This window comes from Trichoderma asperellum, chromosome 1 (assembly GCF_020647865.1).
Source record: "Trichoderma asperellum chromosome 1, complete sequence".
Taxonomy (NCBI): domain Eukaryota; kingdom Fungi; phylum Ascomycota; class Sordariomycetes; order Hypocreales; family Hypocreaceae; genus Trichoderma; species Trichoderma asperellum.
This window is the reverse complement of record NC_089415.1, coordinates 514,970-537,747: the sequence shown is the minus strand read 5'-3', so window position 1 is coordinate 537,747 and position 22,778 is coordinate 514,970. Positions and strand designations below refer to the sequence as shown.

General features: G+C 45.1%; 9 protein-coding genes across 9 annotated transcripts; 4 read left to right on the top strand and 5 right to left on the bottom strand.

Moving 5' to 3' along the window:
* Nucleotides 1–1,259: 1,259 nt before the first annotated feature.
* Nucleotides 1,260–1,572, top strand: TrAFT101_000127 (uncharacterized protein; the record flags this gene model as incomplete). The annotated part of the gene is made up of 2 exons (XM_024904521.1): nt 1,260–1,374; nt 1,427–1,572. 2 exons carry the CDS (start codon nt 1,260–1,262, stop codon nt 1,570–1,572), a joined length of 261 nt encoding a protein of 86 aa, XP_024755838.1.
* Nucleotides 1,573–2,329: 757 nt separating this feature from the next.
* On the bottom strand, nt 2,330–3,453 carry TrAFT101_000126 (uncharacterized protein). Its single transcript, XM_024901271.2, has 2 exons — nt 3,149–3,453; nt 2,330–3,097 (listed from the first exon to the last, which is right to left on the bottom strand). Exons 1-2 carry the CDS (start codon nt 3,401–3,403, stop codon nt 2,444–2,446), a joined length of 909 nt encoding a protein of 302 aa, XP_024755837.1. The 5' UTR covers nt 3,404–3,453; the 3' UTR covers nt 2,330–2,443.
* A 1,273-nt stretch (nt 3,454–4,726) lies between these two features.
* Nucleotides 4,727–5,765, bottom strand: TrAFT101_000125 (uncharacterized protein; the record flags this gene model as incomplete). The annotated part of the gene is made up of 3 exons (XM_024905576.2): nt 4,727–5,061; nt 5,121–5,538; nt 5,592–5,765. The coding sequence occupies 3 exons, from the start codon at nt 5,763–5,765 to the stop codon at nt 4,727–4,729; spliced, it is 927 nt and encodes a 308-aa protein (XP_024755836.1).
* A 1,085-nt stretch (nt 5,766–6,850) lies between these two features.
* TrAFT101_000124 (uncharacterized protein) lies at nt 6,851–7,597 on the top strand (the record flags this gene model as incomplete). The annotated part of the gene is made up of 1 exon (XM_024901275.2): nt 6,851–7,597. The coding sequence occupies one exon, from the start codon at nt 6,851–6,853 to the stop codon at nt 7,595–7,597; it is 747 nt and encodes a 248-aa protein (XP_024755835.2).
* Nucleotides 7,598–8,017: 420 nt separating this feature from the next.
* On the top strand, nt 8,018–10,863 carry TrAFT101_000123 (uncharacterized protein). Its single transcript, XM_066125927.1, has 6 exons — nt 8,018–8,323; nt 8,374–8,596; nt 8,653–8,866; nt 8,917–9,219; nt 9,276–9,983; nt 10,037–10,863. Exons 1-6 carry the CDS (start codon nt 8,128–8,130, stop codon nt 10,325–10,327), a joined length of 1,935 nt encoding a protein of 644 aa, XP_065982024.1. The 5' UTR covers nt 8,018–8,127; the 3' UTR covers nt 10,328–10,863.
* Nucleotides 10,783–12,809, bottom strand: TrAFT101_000122 (uncharacterized protein; the record flags this gene model as incomplete). Its single annotated transcript, XM_024910797.2, has 4 exons — nt 10,783–11,788; nt 11,891–12,081; nt 12,175–12,379; nt 12,457–12,809. 4 exons carry the CDS (start codon nt 12,807–12,809, stop codon nt 10,903–10,905), a joined length of 1,635 nt encoding a protein of 544 aa, XP_024755833.1. The 3' UTR covers nt 10,783–10,902.
* A 1,131-nt stretch (nt 12,810–13,940) lies between these two features.
* TrAFT101_000121 (uncharacterized protein) lies at nt 13,941–15,815 on the bottom strand. Its single transcript, XM_024910796.2, has 2 exons — nt 15,334–15,815; nt 13,941–15,277 (listed from the first exon to the last, which is right to left on the bottom strand). The coding sequence occupies exons 1-2, from the start codon at nt 15,640–15,642 to the stop codon at nt 14,081–14,083; spliced, it is 1,506 nt and encodes a 501-aa protein (XP_024755832.1). The 5' UTR covers nt 15,643–15,815; the 3' UTR covers nt 13,941–14,080.
* Nucleotides 15,816–16,528: 713 nt separating this feature from the next.
* On the top strand, nt 16,529–17,659 carry TrAFT101_000120 (uncharacterized protein). The gene is made up of 3 exons (XM_024910795.2): nt 16,529–16,841; nt 16,903–17,321; nt 17,381–17,659. Exons 1-3 carry the CDS (start codon nt 16,734–16,736, stop codon nt 17,556–17,558), a joined length of 705 nt encoding a protein of 234 aa, XP_024755831.2. The 5' UTR covers nt 16,529–16,733; the 3' UTR covers nt 17,559–17,659.
* A 940-nt stretch (nt 17,660–18,599) lies between these two features.
* PG1 (Polygalacturonase 1) lies at nt 18,600–19,997 on the bottom strand. The gene is made up of 2 exons (XM_024901277.2): nt 19,706–19,997; nt 18,600–19,646 (listed from the first exon to the last, which is right to left on the bottom strand). Exons 1-2 carry the CDS (start codon nt 19,910–19,912, stop codon nt 18,771–18,773), a joined length of 1,083 nt encoding a protein of 360 aa, XP_024755830.1. The 5' UTR covers nt 19,913–19,997; the 3' UTR covers nt 18,600–18,770.
* Between the last annotated feature and the right edge of the window lie 2,781 nt (nt 19,998–22,778).

Sequence of the window (22,778 nt, the reverse complement as noted above, 5' to 3'; positions counted from 1 at the left end):
TATTAATGCCTTATAGACCATGGGATAATGGAGGGTCCAGTACGATGAGTGGTCCGCGAGGTTCAGATTTTCTTCAACCAGCAATAATGCGGTAACGCCAAGTCAACTATTTAAGTTTATTATCTAAAGAAACGTTGAGCACTGATTTTACATACAATTAAGCAAATAAGATTCCTTTTCAGACTATCACCTGACTTCGGCTTGGTAGTACAAAACGATACAATTCAATAGTAGTTAACTTGTATACGTACTTTCATACTGAACTCTTATAGCAGTCTGCATACTTCAGTCCTTACCCGAATTCCTGATATTATTGCACCTACATTACTGGCGGACGGCCTGGATAAAACCAATCCAAGGGGAAATTTCATCGAGCCGAAGGAGTTATGGACATTCCTATGATCCGAGCTGGAATAAGCAGACCCAAATAAATGGCTGCTGTATGGATCAGTATTATGTCTCGTCTCTGAAAGATTTTCACTGGTGCAAGTTGTAATAAAACTATGATGTTGCCTAACATATTTACTTATAAGGCCCTTTTCCAGCTGAATATGCAGTTTTCTACTTTGGTTAAAAATCGATGTAGCTGCATGTCGAATAGTAGTAATTTGCTTTGGGTGCTACGATTAATAGCTATAATGCATGTCCTGGAGTGGCTTCAAGTGTATACTGCACATTAAAAGCAATTGTCCTATGATCTCGGAATGCTGCACATTAAATTCATTGTCTCTCGTTTGGTCAGATGGAGCGGGCACACCAAGACACGAGTCTTTCTGTGCTGTGGCTGTGCAGTCTCGCAAAGACGAAACGGGGTAAGAAGTTCAAATCTCGTAGCTTCAGCCAGCCACAAAAACTATAACAGCCTATCCCAAAATCGAGATTATTTGGAAGCATAATATTCGATTTCAGTATTTCAGGTCTGGGATATATTCGGTGTCAATCAAAGGCACATCAGACTTCAGTGTTTCGGGTATATAATACATTCGGGTCAGACTTCAGTGTTTCGGGTATGTAATACATCGGGTCAGACTTCAGTGTTTCGGGTATGCGATACATTCCTATGTTCTAGACTTTGAAGAGTCAGTAATAAGTCAGATTAAGTTGCAAAACTCATTAGAGCTGGAGCGACTGGTAATTCTGAGCTATATAATGGATATAAAGGATGGGATATGGCCAGGACTGGGAACCTTTTTTTATCCAAACTCATTATCTCCTCGTCAATTCATCCAAGTTCACACGCTTCGCACACTCTATTCATCATGTTCGCCAAATACTCTTTCTTCGTTCTGGCTCTTGCTACAGCTGCGCTTGGAGGTGCTGTCTCCAATGCCGAACATGCCTCGGAGGCCGCTGCATGCAAGCCTCTCAACGCGCGTATGTAGGAACTACAAATTTCATTTAATACCAAAAACTCTAACTTGAGCAGGTTGTGCCCAAAACAAGGAGTGCTGCTCTGAATACTGCAGCTGGACCAGAGGCTTTATATGCTATCCCTCAGGCCTTGACGTGGACCCAATCGAGCAAGCTCTTAAGGCTGGTGTTGAGGCCTATATTGAGTCCCACAGCGGTTAAGCTAAGTGCGAGAGCCATCTCGCCAACCGGATGCCTAGTAGTAAGTCTAGACTGTACTGATTCGTATATGCCAATTCGCTAACTTCTAAAGGGAATGCAAAAAGCCTGTCCAAAGCTGCTCTCTAACTCTTTTTGCTTCGCTGAGCGCTTCGCTGAGGTTTTGGTCTGTACCGTGAGGTGTCATAATAGGGCTCTTTCAGAAAATATAGCGGGTAGATCGGTGAGATTAGGTGTTCTTCAACTTTATGGTTGATACTTTGTGCTGTAATTTGTTCGATAGTTGCAAATGCCTACGTGTCTCCTCGTAAAGTTCAATTTGCTCCATAATCGTGACTGGGGACCTTTGTAATATAATATAACTACGTTCAACTTAACATTCTAACACTAGGACAACTATCTATGTACATTGCCCTAGCAGTATCTTCTTCTCAAGGGTTTGGAGGGGCTAGTAGCTACTACCAGAGTTCAAGGTTAGTTGGCCCTTATGTTGTGCTGATTATTATTACTTTTTAGTTTAAGACGGCTTATTCTTGATGCATAGATTGGGGTTAACGCTAAAACAATCGCGGAAATATAGAAAAACATCATGTACAAATCGAGGCTATAAGTTCTTCTTCTTTTTTTTTTTTTTTAATGAACATCACCTCCTTATGAATCATAACTGGTTTTACTATTGAACGCACGCCCAACAGAGGTTCAGCAGGTTAAGATCCCACAATAGTTGTTTAGCAATTCAATTCTCATTGAGGCAGTGTAAGGATACTATTATTGAGGTTTTAAATGAATAGAGTTGAAATCAGCAAATATAGCTAATCTTGTTACTAATCTCGCTACCGTTAAATAGACCACATGAGGAAGTTCAATACCCTCCTTATGGCTTGGCTAGTGAGCTGCTAGCCAACCACTGACTTAAATCCTTGAGATCAGGGTTAATCTCCTTTAGTGATTGGATATCAGCACCATACCCTTCTTTCTCAAAGAAGTTAAACATAGTCCCCATTTCCTCCGACAATCTCAAAACGAGACGGGCCATGAATGTGAATGTAGTAGGCGGTGGAAACCCCGTCTTCTTACGGAAGATCTCCTCTACTTGGGCATATGACAGTTCATCCCCAGCTAGCGATATGTCCTTCCCTGAGAATTGATGCGGCTGCATAAACGACAAAGCTGCAAATGTACCAATGTCGTCTGTTGAAATTAGCTGTAACGGGCGAGACTTTACTACATCTCTCCAAGCAGTAGCAAAAATCTTGCCGACGAACCCGGATGCAAAGTTTTCCATAAACGCCACGGGTCTGAGAATCGTCCAAGACATTTTATCCTTGGCACTGTTGATGAGGTGGTGCTCAATGTGATGCTTGCTGACAAAATGAGGGATGTTGGTGGGGTTATCAAGTGACTTGGCTCCATTGCGATCTACAGATGAGTAGACAAAGTGTTTCACGCCATGCTTGATAGCCGAATCAACTAGAGCCTTGCCTTGCGCCTCTTCCACGATTGGACCCGTTTTGTTCATGGCTGGTAGCTGTATCAGTTAACTAAAGTGCACTCTTCGCTGCTTATCTCCAATACGTACCTGAACGCTAAAAACTCCCCAGACGGGCTCCCGGATTGCTTTCTTAGCATTTTGGAATATTGACTCTGTATTGTCTAGATTTCCTTGAACAAGTGTGATGTTTGGAGATGCAGCGGCCAGCCTCTTTGCTGATGGTGAGGTGACATCCCTTGTGACGGCTAAAATTTTAAAATCGGCATTCCTAGCAAGCAAAGCTTTGATGACGCCGCCGCCTTGCTTTCCGGTTGCCCCTGTTATAAGCAACGCGCGAGACATCTTTAACTGCGGTCGAATATGCAATAGCTTTAGAATATGTCAATTTTTAGACCCTAGTTATGCGTATTGTCTGCCCAGGTATGGGCTCTAAATAACCATCTTATATGCCCTCCCAGCCTCCCTATTCCTCTTGCAACAGCTAATTGTGTCTCAAGCAATTCGGAAAACTCAGTATTTCCGCATTACCAAATCCAATTGATTTCTTTTGCGGTGGCGAATGGACGGTGCTTCGGTGCTTCGGTGCCCGACACAGTCCTGCTTGTGGGGTCAATGTTCCCATGTACGGAGTAGCTATTAGTAAGTGAACACGACATAGTATTCTAGGTACCTATTTGCTAGGCTGCAATTAACACGCGTATTCTTCTCAGCTTCAGGTTCCAAAAAGTAGCACGAAGGTCTCCAAAGTGGGTTGCTACTTGTGCTTAATGCAAACTCAGCATGTTCCAGAATGTCAATATTATGCATAATATTCATATTTTTGCTATTAAATATTTTTATTTTTCACAAAGCTTGTAATAGTAGCTGTTCATTTAACAACACTAATTCTCGGGCGATGACAAATGAAGACACAGGCAGCCGCCAGCATTGTCACGGCAGAACGCTGGCGGCATTCGCTAAGTCGAGTGCTTATCGAGCATTGATGAGCTCAATAATATGGGTTAGTGACGTAGCAGATCTGATAATATGGCATATGGGATCTTGCATAGACCATTGCTTGAGCCTACAGTTGATCATTTCCACAAGGCCAAAGAAATGTTGGCTTATCTCAGCCGCGCGCTTGGTTCCACACTCCCGTTCGCGCCACACGTCGCTGTCCGGCAATGACCGAGCACTGGCTCGTACATCCACCCACCTAGCATTAGGAACCACACTAGTACCCTTTTTCAATACCAATGGTAAGCTTTCTACATATGCTTTTAGCAAAGTCTACTAATGCCTAGTACTCGCAAGGGTCAAATTCACATTTTGTGACTATTGACGATAATAGGCATTGTAGATATTGAACTATGCATCGTTTATAAGCAAGCACTGGTGGATCCAGAGAATATCCGTAGTATAGTAAGACCATTCTCAAGGATTTTGTTTACCTGAGCTTCTGATTGGTTTCACAGGGAGTAACAGCTGAGCACGCTACGCCGACATAATACTACTTTACACACGTCCTAATTCGATTCATTTCTATAAACTAAACCCACATTCATTGCAAGAGTAGAAATATACTTTCTATGTAGTGGAACAAGACTGGCAACACGAATAGTTCTATTTTAATATAATACTATGTGTCATAGAGGCACTAGCGGATCTATAACATTGAGCTAGTTCTTAGAACGCAGCTTTGTTCTTGACTAGGAATTCTTTAAACGTAGTTGGCTTCAATCCAACCTTGTTCAAAAGATCAAGACTTTCACTGAGACTCTTCCCTGCATAGTAGCCCGGCTCCTCAATGAAGAGGTGGTTCTCTAGCATCTCCACACCCATTGGCGACGGGAAAAAGCTTTTAAATGTGTCTGCATCGAGCTTCACAAAATTCGTTTTTCCACCAGTAACCTCTTCAAATTCTGCAAGCATACGCGCCGGCGTATAGTAGTCAGCTGCGGCAAGAATTTGCTTGCCCAGGACATCTTCTCTCTGCTTAATTGAAGCAATAACATATTTACCTTGAAGAGAGTCAATTAATTAGCAGCTACTTCGTTAGAGCCATTTCTGGGGACCTTACCCATATCAGCCTCTATATCGATGAGAGGGAACATAGCCTTGTCGCTAACAGGATAGGCGAGAGTGTACTCTCCATTGTCGCCTTTCCTTATCAATTGCAGCGCGGTATAATTGCTCATAAAGTAGCCGGGCAAGAGAAAGGTGCTAGGAATATCCTTGGAGCGAATATAACGCTCCACCTCAGCCTTCATGTCAAAATGAGGAACATGGGTGAGACGGCCGTTGGTGGTGTCAGTTACGTGAAGCAATGATGAGAAAATCAAGTGTTGAACTCCAGTTTCCTGGCATGCGTCTGTAACATTCTTTCCATGAACTAGCTCTTTGCTATCGCCACCCGTGAAGTCGGGAGTAGTCACGAGGAAAACAGTATGAGAACCCGTGACAGCTTGTAGCACTGAGTCTTTAGAATCCATATCGGCCTTTATCGAGTTAGCTTATAAGCTACTGAAGGATATACAAATCAACCACTCACCGCAACTACCTCAATACCTCTAGCTGCAAGAGCTCGAGCGGCTGGCTTAGAGATATCACGAGTGATGCCACGAATCGTGAACTCTTCTCTAAGTGTGGCATCAGACAGGACTGCTTCAATAATGGAGCCACCTTGATTTCCAGTGGCTCCAAATACGGTCAAGAGCTTCGGCATTTTGATGTTTGGCTTTTGGCAGCTGGTAGGTTTACGTATGCTTATCGCTAGAGGTAGGCGTACAAGTGGATTTTTGAGTAGGAAGAAGAACCAAGTGTTCAGAGTATGGGGTGTGAGATGTGTTGATTAGTATTAGATTCATGCTGTCTCTGCTATGTCTTTATATATCCAAGACCTGGACCTGTAATAGCGCGTATCGCATGCGGTGGCCAAGTAGTTAGTGTATAGTATGTAAAAGCGATTACAAAAGCGAAGCATACTCGTAGTGGATCACGTCGTTGTCCGACAAAGACCGAATGCATCAACATATACTTCTCCACTGCACGAATATGGCTAAATATTATGTAATCTACATTAAGAGTTGTGCTTGTGCTAGAATTTCTGTTTATTAGGACTAGAGGCTCAAGGTGCTGAATATTAAAGCGGTTGTATTGTTTTCCAGTATGGCACTGGCGGACTTCGGTGACCATGATTCATTTATTAGGTAAACTGGCTGCTAAACGCCACCCTTACGAAATAGTGCGCCTATCGTTGTCCGAGAAAGGCCGATTGATTTAGAACAGGTTAGACATGGGGCCACCCCAACTACCGGACCTTGTGTTGTTTGTATCAAAGAAGCTCAATGTATGTCACAGTCAAGATTTTACATTAGATAATAGCGTAGGAAAATCATTTTGTCGTTTTGGCCGTGCCTGTAAATATGCAAATCCGAATTGATTAACCTAACGAAGCAATTGTCAAGTTTGTGAGCGCGACTGTGACCGTGTCCATGTTGAATGGCAAACTAGATTCATTTACATAACGTTGCCATGCAATTCCAGTGGTAATGAGTTTCGTCGCCTGATGTAAGTGGGATATTCCTATCCCGCTCTCCATGAATCTAGCCCACTAGGCTGATCGCCCACAGCACCGGACCCCGAAACAAACCGGTCAAAGAATATCTGGTAGCGTAGATATGCTTTTGCATAGCGCATCCATTGCTGTATATAATATGGCGTACTATACAGACCTGCTCCTATTAACTGAATGCCACGACAATACATGTACGCACTTGGTGATCATAAACTCTCGGTTTATCCCAAGCGATGGCTAATAAACTTCACGATAATGTGTCCCGAGTGAAGAAATTTAATGTTCTCGGGACAGCCACTTTCATTGGTCTTCGCGCAGCAGATGTCGCTTTTCAGTACGTTCTCCTCAATGACGGATGGGCATCACGACTGGTGCAAGCTGTTGGCGGACGATCCGTGGAATTGGCACGACTAAAGTCAGATGGGGGAGGGCTACAACCGTATTACACAATCATTGCTATGATGGCCCTCGGTAGCAGCTTGAAGCAGATCATAACAATACTTGTCGTGTCGGAGCAGGACATGCCGGTATCATCGGCCGTTGTAATTGCTCTATTCAACACTATATTTAACTCCATCAATACGTTGTTGTCGGTTTTGGATGTTACCTCAGGATCTCCACCCACAGCTGCTTCTATCCTCATGTCGCCTTCGGTTGTCGCTGGTCTCGGATTCTACGTCGTCGGCATTTCCGTTGAGCTGCTCTCAGAGCTGCAACGCACAGCTTTCAAGAAGAACTCCGCCAACAAAGGCAAGCCTTACGCTGGCGGCTTGTTTTCCCTTGCCAGACATATCAACTATGGCGCCTATACCATTTGGAGGGCATTCTATGCCTACACCTCCGGGGGCGGACTGTGGGGTGTTAGTGTCGGCCTATTCTTCTTTTACGATTTTGCGTTTCGCGGGGTGCCAATTTTGGACGAATACCTTTTGCAAAGAGTAAGTACCTCAGCCATCTGTCTCAATCTGATCGATAATTGACAAAGGAATTGCAGTATGGCAGCCAATGGACCGCGATTAAAGCCCGTGTTTCATATAAGTTAATCCCCGGCATTTATTGATGGTAGACATTTCGCCAATCTGCGTCTTGCTGGGGCGACCATCACGACAAGGCATCTATAAGGACTTGGTTCAATTAGTTAGCAAGATGATGCATCTTTTAGCTGCCTCCAACTTTGAGTCTGCTGTATTGCAACGCCTTTCCTGCACCACCCTGAACGAAATAGCGAGATTTCTAGACGGGGAAGGACTTGGTAGATTTCCTCAGTGGGACTAACTCTGTTAATCCGTTATTTAGTCAGCCTCTAGAACCCCAAAGTAGTCTGTATTCCACTTATTTGTCAGCAGATGACCTGGTGCAATCTCGCTATTTCGTAGCATGAACCACCTATGATACAAAAACGGGCCTCTGGTCTTAGTCAAGACTATTGACAAGCAATTGTTTGGCCGAAACTGTATGTTTATCAGGTTGAGAGTCTCTCGACTCAAAGCCCTCAATAACAAAGCAGATCATGAATGGCAGTAGTCGTTCGCTTTCTAGAGCTCTGATGTCCTGTGTGAGCTGTCGGGAACAGAAGCTGAAGTGTGACCGCTCGCAGCCACGTTGTAGCCGCTGTGCGAGGCGAGACGCCAAATGTACATACCCAACTACAAGAAGGCGCCAAGTTGGACCAAGAAGAACCATCCCAGAGTTAGAAACACGACTAGGTAAAGCACATGGCCCAATCTAAACTGCCTCCGCTAACGCTATGACCAAGCGAACATCGAGAGTATTGTGAAAAGTTCTCGAGATGATAGGCTCGGGCGTGCTTTAAACAATGATGATGTTATTGCATCATTCCCTGATAAAGACATCCATGATGTCGTTGATAACACAGATTCGCCATTAGATTGTGAAGCAAAGACGGGGCCATCGACTCTGCGGTCGGTTAGGATGAGTCCCTTCGGGCAGGTACCTTATGGTGGCTTGTTAGACGATCTGTATGCTTCTTCGGTCTTATTCTTGACCTGGACCATATTTTTGACTTGTATTGTAGGGCCAAGATCTATTTCGACAAATTGCATTACGGAGCGCCTATGTTGCACCGATCACGGTTCACATCACAGGATTTGTCACCCAATCTACGTCCACCAATGTATCTGCGATATGTTATCGCAGCTTTAGCAGCATCAATAGTGGAAAACTATCGTAATCTAGCCTTAACGTTATATCATCAGGCTAGGCTATGCGTCGAGGAAGAAGAGTTAAAGGTATGGTGAAGAAATTGCATGGTGGATATCAGCATTAATCAGTGTTATAGGACTTTAGGCCTCAGCCTGTAACCCTGGCCCAGGCGCAATTCTGGTGCTTGATATCTAATTTTGAGGCGCAACAAACGTTTTTCTCCCGGGCCTCAACAAGCCTAAGCCGCTGTCTCAGAATCGCTCAAATGCTACGCCTGCACCAACTTGATGCAGTTGATGGACAACTACCACCAGGTGTGTCAGAAACGAAGAACTGGCCTGAGCTGGAAGAAGCACGCCGAACGTGGTGGGTCATCTTTTGCTCCGACCGCTTTGTTTCAGGATCAACGGGATGGCCTGCATTGATCAACGATGATGATGTAAGAGCAGCTTCATATTCCCTACAAATTATATATATCTGTCTGACCGAACCTAGATATCTACTTTTCTCCCTGCGTCAGAAGAAGCCTTTGAGAGCGGCGTGGCGGAATCGACAGGCTTGTTGGGAGACGTGCTGCAGCAAGGCTGTAAAAAGTACTCGTCATTTGCGGGGAGGGTGCTCGTTGCGCACTTGTTCTATCAAAGTGCAAAACATGTTTCGGGCCATTTGTCGGATGAGCACTCTGCAGACATTCGCAATGGTTCATTTTGGACACGACACACTATGATTGATAATGACCTGGCGACTCTAATAATGCGTTTGCCGGAAGATTTGCGGCTTCCGGGGAACCTCCAATGCCAAAACGCCCTGTTTACAAATATCATGATTCATACGGCAATCATATGCCTCAATAGGGCGGCGATACGGGAGACGCGACGATTGGCGCTGCCATCCTCTCTGTTCAACCGCGGTCAAGCTCGACTGTTAAGCGCGGCGGAAGAGATTTTTAACATCTTTCGGGAAATTACAGATATGGACGCTGCATTCAGTAATCCACTGCTTGTATATTGCGCTTACATGGCTTCGTCAGTTTATCTTGACGCGTCCGTTGCCGAAGACAGAAGACAAGCAGGGTTTAACCTGACTTACCTTCTTCACATCATGATAGCTCTCAGTAAAACGAATGTGATTGCCAGATCACTGGCTATTCAAATTGCAGAAGACATGAAGAACATTGGGCTAGATTCCTCTGCAATAGAAACAGTGACAGTGACAATCCCCGAATACTGAGTTAGCCTATACTAATTACGCAACAGGTAGCTCAGCCATCCATGGCTCCTGTTCTGGTACCGTTATTTACAAATTGTGATACCAGTTCGATGATTCTATTCTGCTTCGCCCAGAATCTTTCCGGACGCCAAAATGGTACAGCCATACCGCCAGATTCTGCACCAGAAGCTTTTACAAGAACCGCCGCCGTGACAGACACGGCTGAAGCAACATCCCGAGAGTCAGGAACTAGAGAACCGGCCACCGGCTCTGCCAGAGAAACTGACCTACCGATTCTCTGGGTCGATATGGGGTTCGATATGGGATACGTGGGCTGACGATGCATTCGAGTACCACAACCGGTATGGCACCTAGAGTACAAGAAGACGACATAGTTTGACATGCACAAGTCAAGTTCTGATCTTTACATGACCCTTGACTTTTCTTTACAGCTGTAACAGGATGTGCAGAGATGAGTGACAAATGCAAAGACATTGAATCAAGACTTAATTACTGTCCCTGAGATCGGATCGTTGTGTCTAGGGCAGCAAAGGGAGAGTTGGTCACAAAACAACATCAGGAGGGTGCCATGCCATTCCGCACACAACCCAGGCTTGCCTTTTATAAGGCGTGTATGGAAGACAATAGGCAATTTGTTGAGGAGGAAAATCTAAGTTTACACCCTTCGCAGATAACTACGAGATATTTGTTTGAAGGGATTGAAGTAGACGGTAGGCAGAATAGGTTGACTTGGACCCTTATTGACCGGTTGCTAGAGTTTATCAACAATATTCCCACGCTAGATGGCTGTAATATTTGTATAACTGGAGATAGACGATTCTAATTTAATATTATCCACGGAGTACAAGAAGCCCTTTGCTATATGATCGATGCTACGGGCACGTTATCGACCTCAAATGTCTGCTTTACACAACTGAACCTCGTGACCTTGTGTCTGCACCTCAGTAACGTAGGATTTAAAGTGCCTTGCAGGAACCTTCTTGGTAAACATCTCGTCAAGCTCTTCGTATGATCGACCCCTTGTTTCCGGCTGGTAGTACCACAGAAACGCGATGCAAGGAAAACATAACGCCCCAAAAACAAAGCCAACCTTGCCGCCGAGGTTGCCCTTGTCTGGATTGAACATGTACGGAAGGACAAAGCTCCACATGACTGAAATGGAATTTGAGACCGCTAGACCGATGGCGATGGTCTTTATCCGAAGGCGTGATGTCGCCGTTTCCGTCAAACAGGTATACGCAGTCGCGCCAATGGTGACATTGTATAAGAAACAATACAGCAAGATCATGGCTACCGTTCCTTTAAGGTCATTAGGCGAACCTCCGACCGCGAGACCGCCCATGACCCAGAGGACAACAGTCAATACCATAGTTCCATAAAGGGTCAGGCCACGGCGACCAACGCGGTCAATTAAGTCCCATGAGATGACGTTTCCTACCATAGATAGGACTTGCTGAATAATCTGTAGCTTGAAAGCCATGTCTGTGCTGTAGCCTGCGAGCTCTGAGTAGTATGTTGAGTAAGAGGCAGCAAAGTTAATTCCGGTGAATTGTTGGATTACCAGTGGCGCTATGGAAACCAGTGTCCGGCGAAGGTTGGACTTCCTAAAGCACTCAGCATATGTGACACCTTCTGTCTCGTGGCGAATCTGCTCCAACGTGACCTTGATATTAGCGATGCGCTTGGCGTCTTCTCCAGATTCTGCACTGTATCCAAGACGATGGAGGCTATGGAGGGCCTTGTCCTCATGACCTTTGTTCACAAGCCACCAGGGAGACCTTGTAGGATGAATGTTAGCCAGTCTTTCAATGCTATGTCCATCACTCGGAATTGGTGTGTTTTAGTGTAATGATGGGAAGACAAGAGAATTCCAGACTTACTCTGGCATAAAGAAAACAAAAGCAGCGGAGATAACGGCAAAGCCATATTGGGAGATGAAAACAGAGCGATATGCCCATCGATCGTCTCTTTGGCCTTCGGAGTTTACGATCAACGCCACGGTGAAGGGGCCAACAGTGAAGGACAGCGCAATTAAGCAAGTCATTAAGCCGCGAAGGGCAAGAGGCACAATCTAAGCCATACTATGTCAGCATATTGACTAGTTGGTATATTCCTCCCTTCAAGGAAGATTGGGATGGTAGATGTGGTCATCTCGTGAACCTACCTCGCCGATATAAGTGCCTGCAACAGCTTGCAATGTGCCCACCGCAAAGCCATTGAGAAACTTGCCGCCAAAAAAAAGTTCATCCGTGGTGGCCACGAACTCCATAGTGATAGCCGCAAAGGAGATAAGAAGAGCAAGCACGATGGTATATCGCCGGCCGATCCAGTCTGCAATTTGGCCGCATACAAGCGCTCCAATGACTTGTCTGTTTTCCTGATTAATTTGCTGGCCTAAATAGCTATGCCTGTAATTCTCAAGGAACAATTGACTAGGCTGACTTACGAAGCTACTGGTGCTCCACTAAAGGCAGATTGCCACTTTGCGGAGAGAACATAACCGCCGTCATAGAGCGTTCCAAAGTCTTTTCGGAATTGGGGAATTCCCAGAATGTTGCCAGACGCCTGATTCTCGAAACTGACAAGAAGAACTGCCCAGACGGCAAAAAGGCACCAGAGGAAGGCCCAAGGGTTCTTCTTAATAGCTTGCCACTTGCCATCTTGGTGGTCTTCCCGGTCGGTTAGATTTGCAAGCTGTTGCTGGTGGATCTGGTCAAATTCATCAGGTTGTTGTTCAATGTGACCCTCGACGTGACCTTTCTCCAGCTGCAATCCTACTTGTGTAGGCGGAGAGGACATTGTGAGACTTGCTGAAAGACAGGGTAGATATGTGCTAAAGAGTTGAAGGTGGGCATGGATGCTTGTGGAGGATGTTGCGGAGTTTGACGATGATATAAATATGCATCACAGCGACTTCTAGGCAGGGATTTATCTAGAAAGTAACGCCATTTTCAATATTTACAGCCCTTTGGATTATCATACGAAGTTTCTTTTGCTCTAGAGCAATGGCAGATTCTGGGATGTGGAGAACCCCGGATCCGCCCTACTGCACCCCAGGCTACCCCAACATTTCCGAGTGCTTAATCTTGCCTGTCTAGGAAACCACCTAACACTACGCATTTGCGCCACTCGGCAAAGCCTCTACCCACCCATGAGTCCCCAAAGCAGCGCAGAGGCAGCCTCATAGTGGCTCAGGGTCCTGGCCGTTGCAAGGAAATCGTGACTAGCAACTCATCTGACATGTATCCTTGGTTTGATCAGCCTAAGAGGCGCTATTGAAGGCTTCTAGATGATAATTTTCAAAAACTTAGTACAATAGGTCGGCTACACATACCAAACTCATTCGTGCAACGCCACCGAATGAAAGCACTGAAGTCCTGTGAGCATGACGATGGTGCATAAAGCTGCCAATGGACTACTCCCTATGATGTGAATTGACAGGTACCAGCTGACCTAAGACACTAAATTTTATATATTGCAACTCTGAAGACAGCTGGACTTCTGTTTTTGCACGCTTCCAGCTGGCCGGTGGAAAGTAGCGTGCCTGCTGAATTTTGTGAGATTGGCACTATCGGATGTCCGAGGTGGTGTTCAACATGGAGGTGCACCTGCTAGAGTAGCAAGAAGAAGAGGGTCAAGAGCCAGATATATTTGACAAGAAAGCCAGCATCCTGCGATATCTTAAGAATAGCGGCCAAGAAATCGACCCTTCTAGGGAGAACAACCAGGGGAGATAAGATATACTACAAAGACCACTATTTGTAAGAGGGATCGCGTATGTTAATCTCATTTGATACAGTAACAAAGAGTGCCTTATACGACAACCAAGATTTCGCTGACAGCGAGTCTGTGAAAATATGAAATGTAATTTTAGTGCCAAACAGTAGTTGAGAAACCTCGTTTGTATAACTTCTCTTCTTAGCTGTTTTACCACCACCAAAACACTTTTTTTGCACAAACTAAAACACCACATAAAGCGATTGCAATTTTTTGTCTCCTCATGGGTCTATTATAATAATGATCCAGATCCTAAATGTTTCCGATGCCGGTGAAGACGATAACTCTGGTCTTCAACCTGAAAGCAACTTCTGTATAACATCGCCTATTGCCTCAGATGGTTCGCCTCCACCTCGAAGGTCCTTGTTCATCGTCTGTATTACGATTCTCTTATAGCTTGTCAATGCAGGTGCCCCATTGTCACTCACTTCCAGTATTAAATGCAGCGCCTTCCCTCGCGCAACAGGCTTCCGACTAAGGAGCTCTACGCAGCATTTCTCTGGTCCAGGAAGTTTTACTTCCACCACCCTCCCATTATCGTCGATTGCCCGAATGTCCAATTCATCAATCTCAAATTCTACAGTCCACTGCATTGCACTGGGGTCTCGGTAATGCCACCACTTGAATGTAAGATTGTCTCCAGAGTCCGGATCGTATGTCTCACTTGCGTCAAAACTGAGCGTTGAGCCTGCCTCAGCTTCAATCATAATTGGTTCCGAGCCCTGACTTCCGTTTACAGTGATGACTGGGTGGTGATTAGCTGCTGTTATGTCGCTCGTGAGACTCCATTGGATCCGCGCAGCGAAGTCGTTCTGGAATGCATCCCTCCACCGCCATATGGTCGCCTGGTTTGAACGATAAGTACGGCCGTCTTGGCCAGTGACTGTATCTGCACAATCTGCAAAATGACTTGCATTCTGTCCGACATCACTGACGTCTATGAGCTGGTATCTGCCACCCCACGAACCGTAGCTGGGCTGCTCAGGTACACCGAGTCCGTTCTGGATAAGATAGAGGAAGGTGGGCGTATCGCCCTCAGGAATAAACATGAAGTTTGGGTACGCGGAACCAAGAGGGCCAAGCTGAATGTTGTCTTTAATCCACTCTGCAGAAACCTTTGTGAAGTCCGGGCCTCCTTGGTCAAAACGGTAATACCTGTCACCGGAAATGCCAGTCCAAGCTGCCATGCCATAGTGGTTCCAGGCATGCACAGATGAAATGTAAAATATGTCCGGGAACTGCGCTCTAATCCACGCCCCGGTGTCATCCTGGTCTGAAATTGTGTACACGCGTAGTCTTGAGCGTAGGTCTGCCGCTTCACTTGCTGAGTATTGCTTCCGTAATTTCCACAGTACTTGTGCAAGTACGTTTGTCCCGCCCCAGCAAAGAACCCATAGTGGTTCTTTGGATGGAGCTTTGATACGCTCGAAGAGTAATTGGCCGCCTTCGCTTAAAGGGATGTCATCGCCAACAGCGGCAAAGCCGTATACCTGGCATTGATTCAGCCAGTATCAATAATGAATGGGTGAGAAACATGGATATTTACCGGTGGTCCTGACCGCACAAGATTCCTCAAACTTTCAGCAGTCGGATAACGGAAGTCAGGGTGTACATGGAAATTGAGATTGTCGACAACCCCAGCGTATGCGTCGATGATCTTGATGATATCTTGAGGACAAACTTTGGTCCTCATCCATGTTGATGTACAGGCAACCAAGCCTTCGGTTTGAAACTGATTAGAGTATAGAAGATATCTGACGAGCGACTCTGCATCATCCGGCTCATTAGAGATGTCGGAGATGATGAAGACTCTAGTCTTCGACTTAAACGACTGTAGTCTAGCAGCAGAGGCCATTTTGATCTTCCTTATCAATGTTGAAGCTGTGTTGACTCAAAGGTGGCAGGCTCGGTTTCGATAAATAGGTACTTTGCTCATCTTCTCTTTACTTTCCCTTGTAGCACACGCTCCCTACCTTCAACTTGATAAAGGTTGTCCACTAGGAGTTACGAGGACCTTCTTTCTAGTGGCGTGAGGAATTATATTTAGGGCGCTAATCCCTCACCACCCTGGCCCCGAATTCTATTGCCATGGGCACGGCGGCGGCGGCTCCAATTGCCAAACCTGGAACTATTGCCACTAATAAAACGTGTAACTAGCGTTACCATACAAGACTATCTGTGGCTACGAGTAAACTTCGCTCGATGTGGCATTGTCGCAGCAAGTTGAAGCGGATTGTCAGCCATCGGGCAACCAGCCTGTGTTGACTTCATACTCGGCGCATATCTCCATGCAAGCATCTATGATTTTTTGGGGCGGAACCACTGGGATTAGATGGAGTGCAAGTTCCAGATTACATCTCGCAGGCCATACGTAGCCTCTACTCTAGGGGTGACACCGTTTGTGGGCTTAGAAAGGCTCGGCTCTTCGTTTTCCTAATTAAGTAATCCTAGCCACTTACTCTGCTGCGAAGCTCAACTGGGGATGGAAACATTCAAGAAGCCCGTCAGGAAGCTCGTTGATCATAGAGGTCGACACTGTCAACTTGAGCTAATATCTCACAATAGAGTCGTTTGAACCATGACCTCTTCTGTGACTGTAAAGCTAGCCTCTGGCCACCAGATGCCACTAGTCGGGTTTGGGTTATGGAAGGTTCCAAAGGAATCTGCTGCTGAGATAGTCTACAATGTCAGTTACATCACCCTTGGGAAGGCCATAAGCAACATCGATGGCCAGTGCGCAATGCAGGATTATTCGACTAACAGATATTTTTCTAGGCCATCAAGGCAGGATACCGTCTTTTTGACGGGGCCTACGATTATCAAAACGAGAAGGAAGCAGGAGAGGGTATTCGTAGGGCCATCCGGGAAGGTCTCGTGAAGCGCGAAGAAATCTTCGTTACGACCAAGCTATGGAACAACTATCACAGAAAAGAGCATGCGCTTGAAATGGCACGCTCCCAGAACGAATCTTGGGGGCTAGGGTATATCGATCTCTTGCTCATTCACTTTCCCTGCGCCTTGAAGTACATCGACCCAGCCGTCCGCAAATATCCTGTAGGTTTCGAAGAGATGATTTGGCTTGGAGAAATATTAGTCTCTGACACCCAGATATTAGGCCTGGTGGACCGACGACAGTGGCACCGTCGAGGAAGACAAGGTTCCCATACGGGAGACATGGGAGAGTCTTGAGCAGCTTGTCGACGAGGGAGTTGTCCGCAGCATTGGCGTAAGCAACTTCCAGGCACAATCTCTGTATGACATCATGAGTTACGCGAAGCATCCCATCTCCTCGCTGCAGATCGAACACCACCCATATCTAGTGCAACCTGGATTAGTGAAAATGGCACAACTACACTCAATTGTTGTCACTGCATACTCCTCCTTTGGCCCACAATCTTTCCTGGAGCTTCCCGAAGTTTTCTCGGCCAAGGCAAAGAAAATGCCTACGCTGTTTGAGGTCGAGCCAATCCCGGCCTTGGCCAAAAAGTACGGCGTTACCCATGCGCAGATTCTGTTGCGCTGGGCAACTCAACGGTAAATACTAAACAAACAAGACATTCAACAACGAAGATTTTCAGCTAATTTACACAAAGGAATATCGCGGTTATCCCAAAATCCAACAATGCGTCTCGATTGAGCCAAAATCTTGATGCAACTGGGTTTGACCTGATGGCTGAGGAGCTACAACTCATCAGTAACTTGGACCAGGGCTTACGGTTCAACGACCCAGGTTATTATCTGCCAAACCACCCACTGCATATATTCTCTTAATGGTTCTAGACTACAAATAGTGGTAATAGACTCTGCCCATTGTAATAGGGAAATACAATACAAATACAAATCGACAAAAATGTCCAGTTCACATTAGTAAGGGCCTGAAGGTGGATTTTTGTCATCACAAAACAAATTTTCTCATTAACTTCTAATTCATCCAGGGTCTTTTGGTAGGCATAGATAATAATATACAATCATTTGTATGGATATAGGCTATAAATTTAAGCCGAAGCATATTATGTGACATCCTTTGCATAAAGTCTCGTAGAAATAGCTCAAGCGCATGTGCGCGGTCTAGATACGCCAAAAACTCCATCCGTCGAGGCCTCAAAATTTATGAACTGCGATGCCTGATACTCTATGACAAAACGTTTTTCTTCCGGCTGCCGCGTCCGCATAGTTTTATGAACTATTAGGCGAGGACGGCGGAGGAACTATGGCGACATCAGGGCGATTGAGGCTGAAATTAGCATTTACGTGAGAAGTACACATGGTCTTAATCGAAGTTGTTTCTTGTTGAACATGCTGAAGCATCCATCGCATATGATGGCTTGGCGCCGACACTGATGAGGGTGGCCTACAACTTCCTCATTTTCGATTATAATAGAAGTGGGAGTTCACGTCGTCGAACTATGTCTCTGAAAGGTGAGATGGTGAAAGGCTTTCCATTCCACTCGATAGAATAGATATGGTGTGCATCCCGTTCTAGAAACAGCTGAGAACACGAATATGGCTGGTGGGCTGGCCGCCCTCAAAAATACCGGTAAAGGCAAGCCGATACCGGCCCACCTTGAGAGAATACCGAAAGTAGCGTACAACAACGACTCAAGAGCCACTTAGGTTATGGTTTGTTAGTCAAGATTCTAGAGCTGGAAAAAAATGCCTGGACTATTATCCTGTATTTTTTCCTCTCTAGGAATGTTTAAGCGCCGCTACAAGAGAGGACATAAATTGACTGCGCTTGTTCATCCCTTATAATGTTATAAGAGCTGGGACAGGGCACCGGATCGCATTGAAATGAATCAGAATAAAAGAAAAGAGCACAGCGTAGTAAGGCATTATGTTAATATATGTACTATAACTTGGCTTTGCAATCATATGCATCTCTACTAAAATGACATAGTATATCCTCTGGGGCTATAGGTATATATATATACACCTGTATATATATATATAAGAAAATAAAATAATAAAGAAGAAAATTAATCTTTAAATAGAGACTCCTTTGGGAATGCCCTTATTTGTCTTGGTCTTGGTGCCTCCGGTAACTGCATTGTTGGTCCAGGTCCAGTTAGAACAAGCAGCGCACAGAATGTATACATTCGTGCCGCCCTTCTGAACTGTGCCAACGACCTTATTGACAGTAAGACCAGTGATGGGAACACCAGCAGTAGGTGTGCCCGTCGGCCCACCATTTTTGTAATCTTGCTCGATCACAATACCATAGGTTCCAATGTTTGCCAAGGAGATGTTATCGTAGACAATATCAGAAACAGAGCCAGTCGCTCCAGAAACTGTCTTGATACGAACGCCGTTTTGCGAGTTGGAGATTTTCGAGTCCAAAATGCGAACCGTTTTAACTGTGTTGTCGCTTCGGCCACCAACCGACCCAATGGACAGGCCATGCCCACCGGAGCAGTTTCCCCCAGTAAAAGTAATGTTGGTACCGGAGTTGATAGCCAAGCAGTCGTCCTGGTTCTTGACAATGGCTCCAGAGATGTATACCCCGGTCGAAGAGCCAACGTCGAAAGCATCCGTGTTGTGTCCGCCCTCGGTGTCGCCGAGAGAGTTGTCCATGTTGATATTGTACAAGCCAAGATTGGTCACCGAGTTGATGCTGAAAGCTTGAACCGGCGTGTTCAAGACATTAAGCGACTTGATGTTGGAGTTTTTGAGGTTATGGGCACTAAAAAACTTTGGTTTTGTCTTTCCGCCGTTTGAACCTTTGCCATCCCACCATCGTTGGCCAGCACAGTCAATGGTATGTCCAGAGGCGCCCTGTACCTGAATCCCATTGCCTGAGATTGCCACTAGAGGGCCAGCCCATTCCTTGTAGCCAAAGGTGGTCTTTCCGGCAAAAATGACCTAAATTTTGAGTTAGACCTTTAGTCACCGGCGAAATAAGAGCTATATGGCGTTCGAACATTGGTGTTGTCCTTGAGACCAGTCAGATCTAGAGTCTCACCAGCCGGAACAGCGATGCTGTTCAACGTAATTGTACTGCATGATGCCTTCTGTTTAATTGCTGTTGCAGCGTCAGTGAAGGTGCAGCTAGCCCGGGGAGCAACATAAGCAGGCTTTGCAGCAGCCGTAGCCACCAACGCAGCGAGAAAAAATCCGAAGGAAGGCATGATGGCGAAGATTCTAATATATAAATGAGCGTCACAGTTGTAAACGAGTGTCACAGTTATAAATGAGTGTCAGATTTCCAATTGAATATGTTCGATGGAGAAGCTCTATAGAATAGTCAAGTCTGAAGACATTCAGCGGCCAACCCTCTTTATAAAGGAATCATGCCATTCATAAGTGGACCTTGATATTAAAATACACTGCATTATGCGAATAGAATAGAATATCCATAGAACAAATCGAAGACCCAGGAATTCTGACAAGACGGTAGGGCTTAAACAAGCATACCACCGTTATTTCGGCCTTTGCTGTCAAATGTACAAAAGATCCAAGATCCTAGTCCGTATCCGGCACTGCCGTAATCTCCGTCACTTTATTTGAGGATCGTATCCAAAGTCACACGTCAAACCGCCTGTTCAACCGCGCCATCCCCTAGGAAGGCAATTGATAACCTAGCCGCCAAAGTATCAGGTAAGGCTGCAGTGCCGCACTCCTTCAAAAGATTGGCTAGTAGGCCTAGGTTTTGCCGCTATCTGATCAAAATTGCCCCATTATTTACTTCGAATTTTGGACAGCTATCCCGCTACAGTTAGCAAATTGAGAGGCCCACAGGCTAATTTTTCGAGAATACGGAGTACGATTTACCAACTGCTCGGCCTTGGACCGAGGGAGTCCCACCCAGGCCGAAGCTCTCTCACAGCGCTGTTGTCTCTGTAACTGGCCCCTGAACGATTCCATGACATAAGCCATTACCCCCTTTCCCCACGTGTTGTCGCACAATAGTATCTCTACGACGGTAGCAAGTAAAGAGCAACCCATGTAGTTGTAAAACGCTATAGCAGTTCATTGGAGCGGCAATGCGAGTTTCAGTTGCTGAGTAATTTTACGGAATATCCAATTGCGGCGCTAGTGTTTAACTAGGAGACATAGTAAACAATTTAGCGGGAAAAAGAACAAGCTATTGGATGATAAATTTTCAATCAACAACGGAAACATCCGTTGGTAAAAAAGATACATAAACAAGTTTAAATATAATATCAGTCGTAAATCGTATTAAGGTCTTGCAAAAGATTGCCATTCGCGAATTGCTGTTCTAGAGCTGTTTCTTAAGGCTGTAAATGCAAAGAGCCATCTCCAATAACGGCTATTTTAGATGAAAGTGCGCAACGTTGTGGCATTGCTGTTATGGTGATAGTGTATACTTTCATAGTAGAGGCTATAATAGTTGACTTTTTATAGGATGAAGGAAGTTGCTACAACCTGGTCCCTTGTAAGCAGCTGGCTATGGTACAATAATTGCTCCAATTACAATTATTGACCGATTCCTTTGCCTTGTTTGGCTTAAAGATATAAAATATCGATATACAAGTCCTAAACTCACGCTACGAAAGCAAAATTCGAATCGAAAAAAGTATAACAAAAATCCTCTCCGCTGAAGCTAAGTTCCCCGCATTCTAACAATAGCTAGAGGCATCACAATTCTCTTTTCAGAGACAGACTTCCAATGGGAACTAATAGATAGAAAGTAGAACTTAGAGTAGGGTGGGGTTGACAAAGTTCCCTGCGATTAAGCTCAGTAGCATCATCCGTCAAGATCAACAAATCTCTCATTTAGCTGCTACTCGAGGCTGCTTGGCAAGCGAAGTGACGTAGACGCTGACGAATCTCCAAGGCGAACAGGATTCAAGAATATTAAGGGGGCACCAACGCAACAAAGACCAGTAGTCCTCTTCATTTAGAATATAGTTATCAATGTATATTAACAATCTATATTAAGGGGGCTACCCTCTTCATACCTCGTAAGCTATCATCGTAGGGCACGATGATTCGCTATCTCTCTCTCTCCTGCGGAGAAACAATTGCCGTTGGCGCTAACAACGAACAGCTGCATAAGCGGAACGGGGATTAGGACGACTGCGTTTTATGTGTGTCTATGCCTCCTTGAAGTCTTTGAAGTAGTCTCTCCCTGCACTTTCTATTGTATAACTATCTGTTTTTATTTCCTTTTCTTCATTAAGCTGCTATATAACTTACCCCGCTTTTGTGTATTCTGCCAAATTACCTAGGTATGTATACCCACTTACTGACGGCGAGCTGGGTAAAGCTTTTCCCGGTTTTTGCTAGACGTTCAGAGGGACAATAAGAGTAGACGTATCTAGCTATAGTTTCTAAGCATGTGCCATGCCACGAGCTAAGATTAGGATCTAGTATACCCTACTTAATGGCATGGAGGCTACTATATCATATGAGAAAACAGATCTCCTTCATCGTTAAAGTACTGGTACCATAGGATTTACTTGACTGTATAGACTATATTTAATGGCGGGTAGTATACAAAATAGTGAAGGGACTCCTTATTAAGGCTTGAGAACTATTCGCATCGTCTTGAACGTTTACATAGTAATGCTCTGTAGATTAGATCACATAGGCATTAAATCCCCAGATGTGACACTTTGGCAAATGCCCCCTGGGTGAAACAGGCCTATTGGTGCTGTTTTACTCTCATTATTAAAGTAATTTGATGAGCTGGAGTGAGGAGGCACCTTGACAGGAGCTCCCGCATTTCTCGTTGCGATAATTCAGCATATAATCACATCTACAAAATACTGCGCCGCTTTTGTAGACATAATGTTCTCAAAGAGGTTTGAATTTCCCATTATAAATATTTAAAGCGAATCGGAGTCTTTGCTGCTCACCAACCCCAACGCTAATGTAGGACGACATGCCAGAAACTACAACAACTGACTCGCCCGTTTGTCGGTCCTAAATTAGGCTTAATGACAAATTGTATCTAGACCCAAGAATCAAGCCTACTTCACCGCTCAAGAGGTAGCGTTTATTTAGATTATACTAATCATACTACCCTGT

Coding starts and splice junctions, on each gene's coding strand:
- TrAFT101_000126 (XM_024901271.2), bottom strand. CDS start 3,403: ATGTCTCGCGCGTTGCTTATAACAGGGGCAACCGGAAAGCAAGGCGGC. Junction 3,098..3,148: donor GGGGAGTTTTTAGCGTTCAG/GTACGTATTGGA, acceptor TAACTGATACAG/CTACCAGCCATGAACAAAAC.
- TrAFT101_000120 (XM_024910795.2), top strand. CDS start 16,734: ATGGCACGCTCCCAGAACGAATCTTGGGGGCTAGGGTATATCGATCTC. Junction 16,842..16,902: donor CAGCCGTCCGCAAATATCCT/GTAGGTTTCGAA, acceptor CCCAGATATTAG/GCCTGGTGGACCGACGACAG. Junction 17,322..17,380: donor TTGCGCTGGGCAACTCAACG/GTAAATACTAAA, acceptor ATTTACACAAAG/GAATATCGCGGTTATCCCAA.
- TrAFT101_000123 (XM_066125927.1), top strand. CDS start 8,128: ATGAATGGCAGTAGTCGTTCGCTTTCTAGAGCTCTGATGTCCTGTGTG. Junction 9,220..9,275: donor CATTGATCAACGATGATGAT/GTAAGAGCAGCT, acceptor GACCGAACCTAG/ATATCTACTTTTCTCCCTGC. Junction 9,984..10,036: donor ATTCCTCTGCAATAGAAACA/GTGACAGTGACA, acceptor ATTACGCAACAG/GTAGCTCAGCCATCCATGGC.
- PG1 (XM_024901277.2), bottom strand. CDS start 19,912: ATGCCTTCCTTCGGATTTTTTCTCGCTGCGTTGGTGGCTACGGCTGCT. Junction 19,647..19,705: donor GTCTCAAGGACAACACCAAT/GTTCGAACGCCA, acceptor CTCAAAATTTAG/GTCATTTTTGCCGGAAAGAC.
- TrAFT101_000121 (XM_024910796.2), bottom strand. CDS start 15,642: ATGGCCTCTGCTGCTAGACTACAGTCGTTTAAGTCGAAGACTAGAGTC. Junction 15,278..15,333: donor TTGTGCGGTCAGGACCACCG/GTAAATATCCAT, acceptor AATCAATGCCAG/GTATACGGCTTTGCCGCTGT.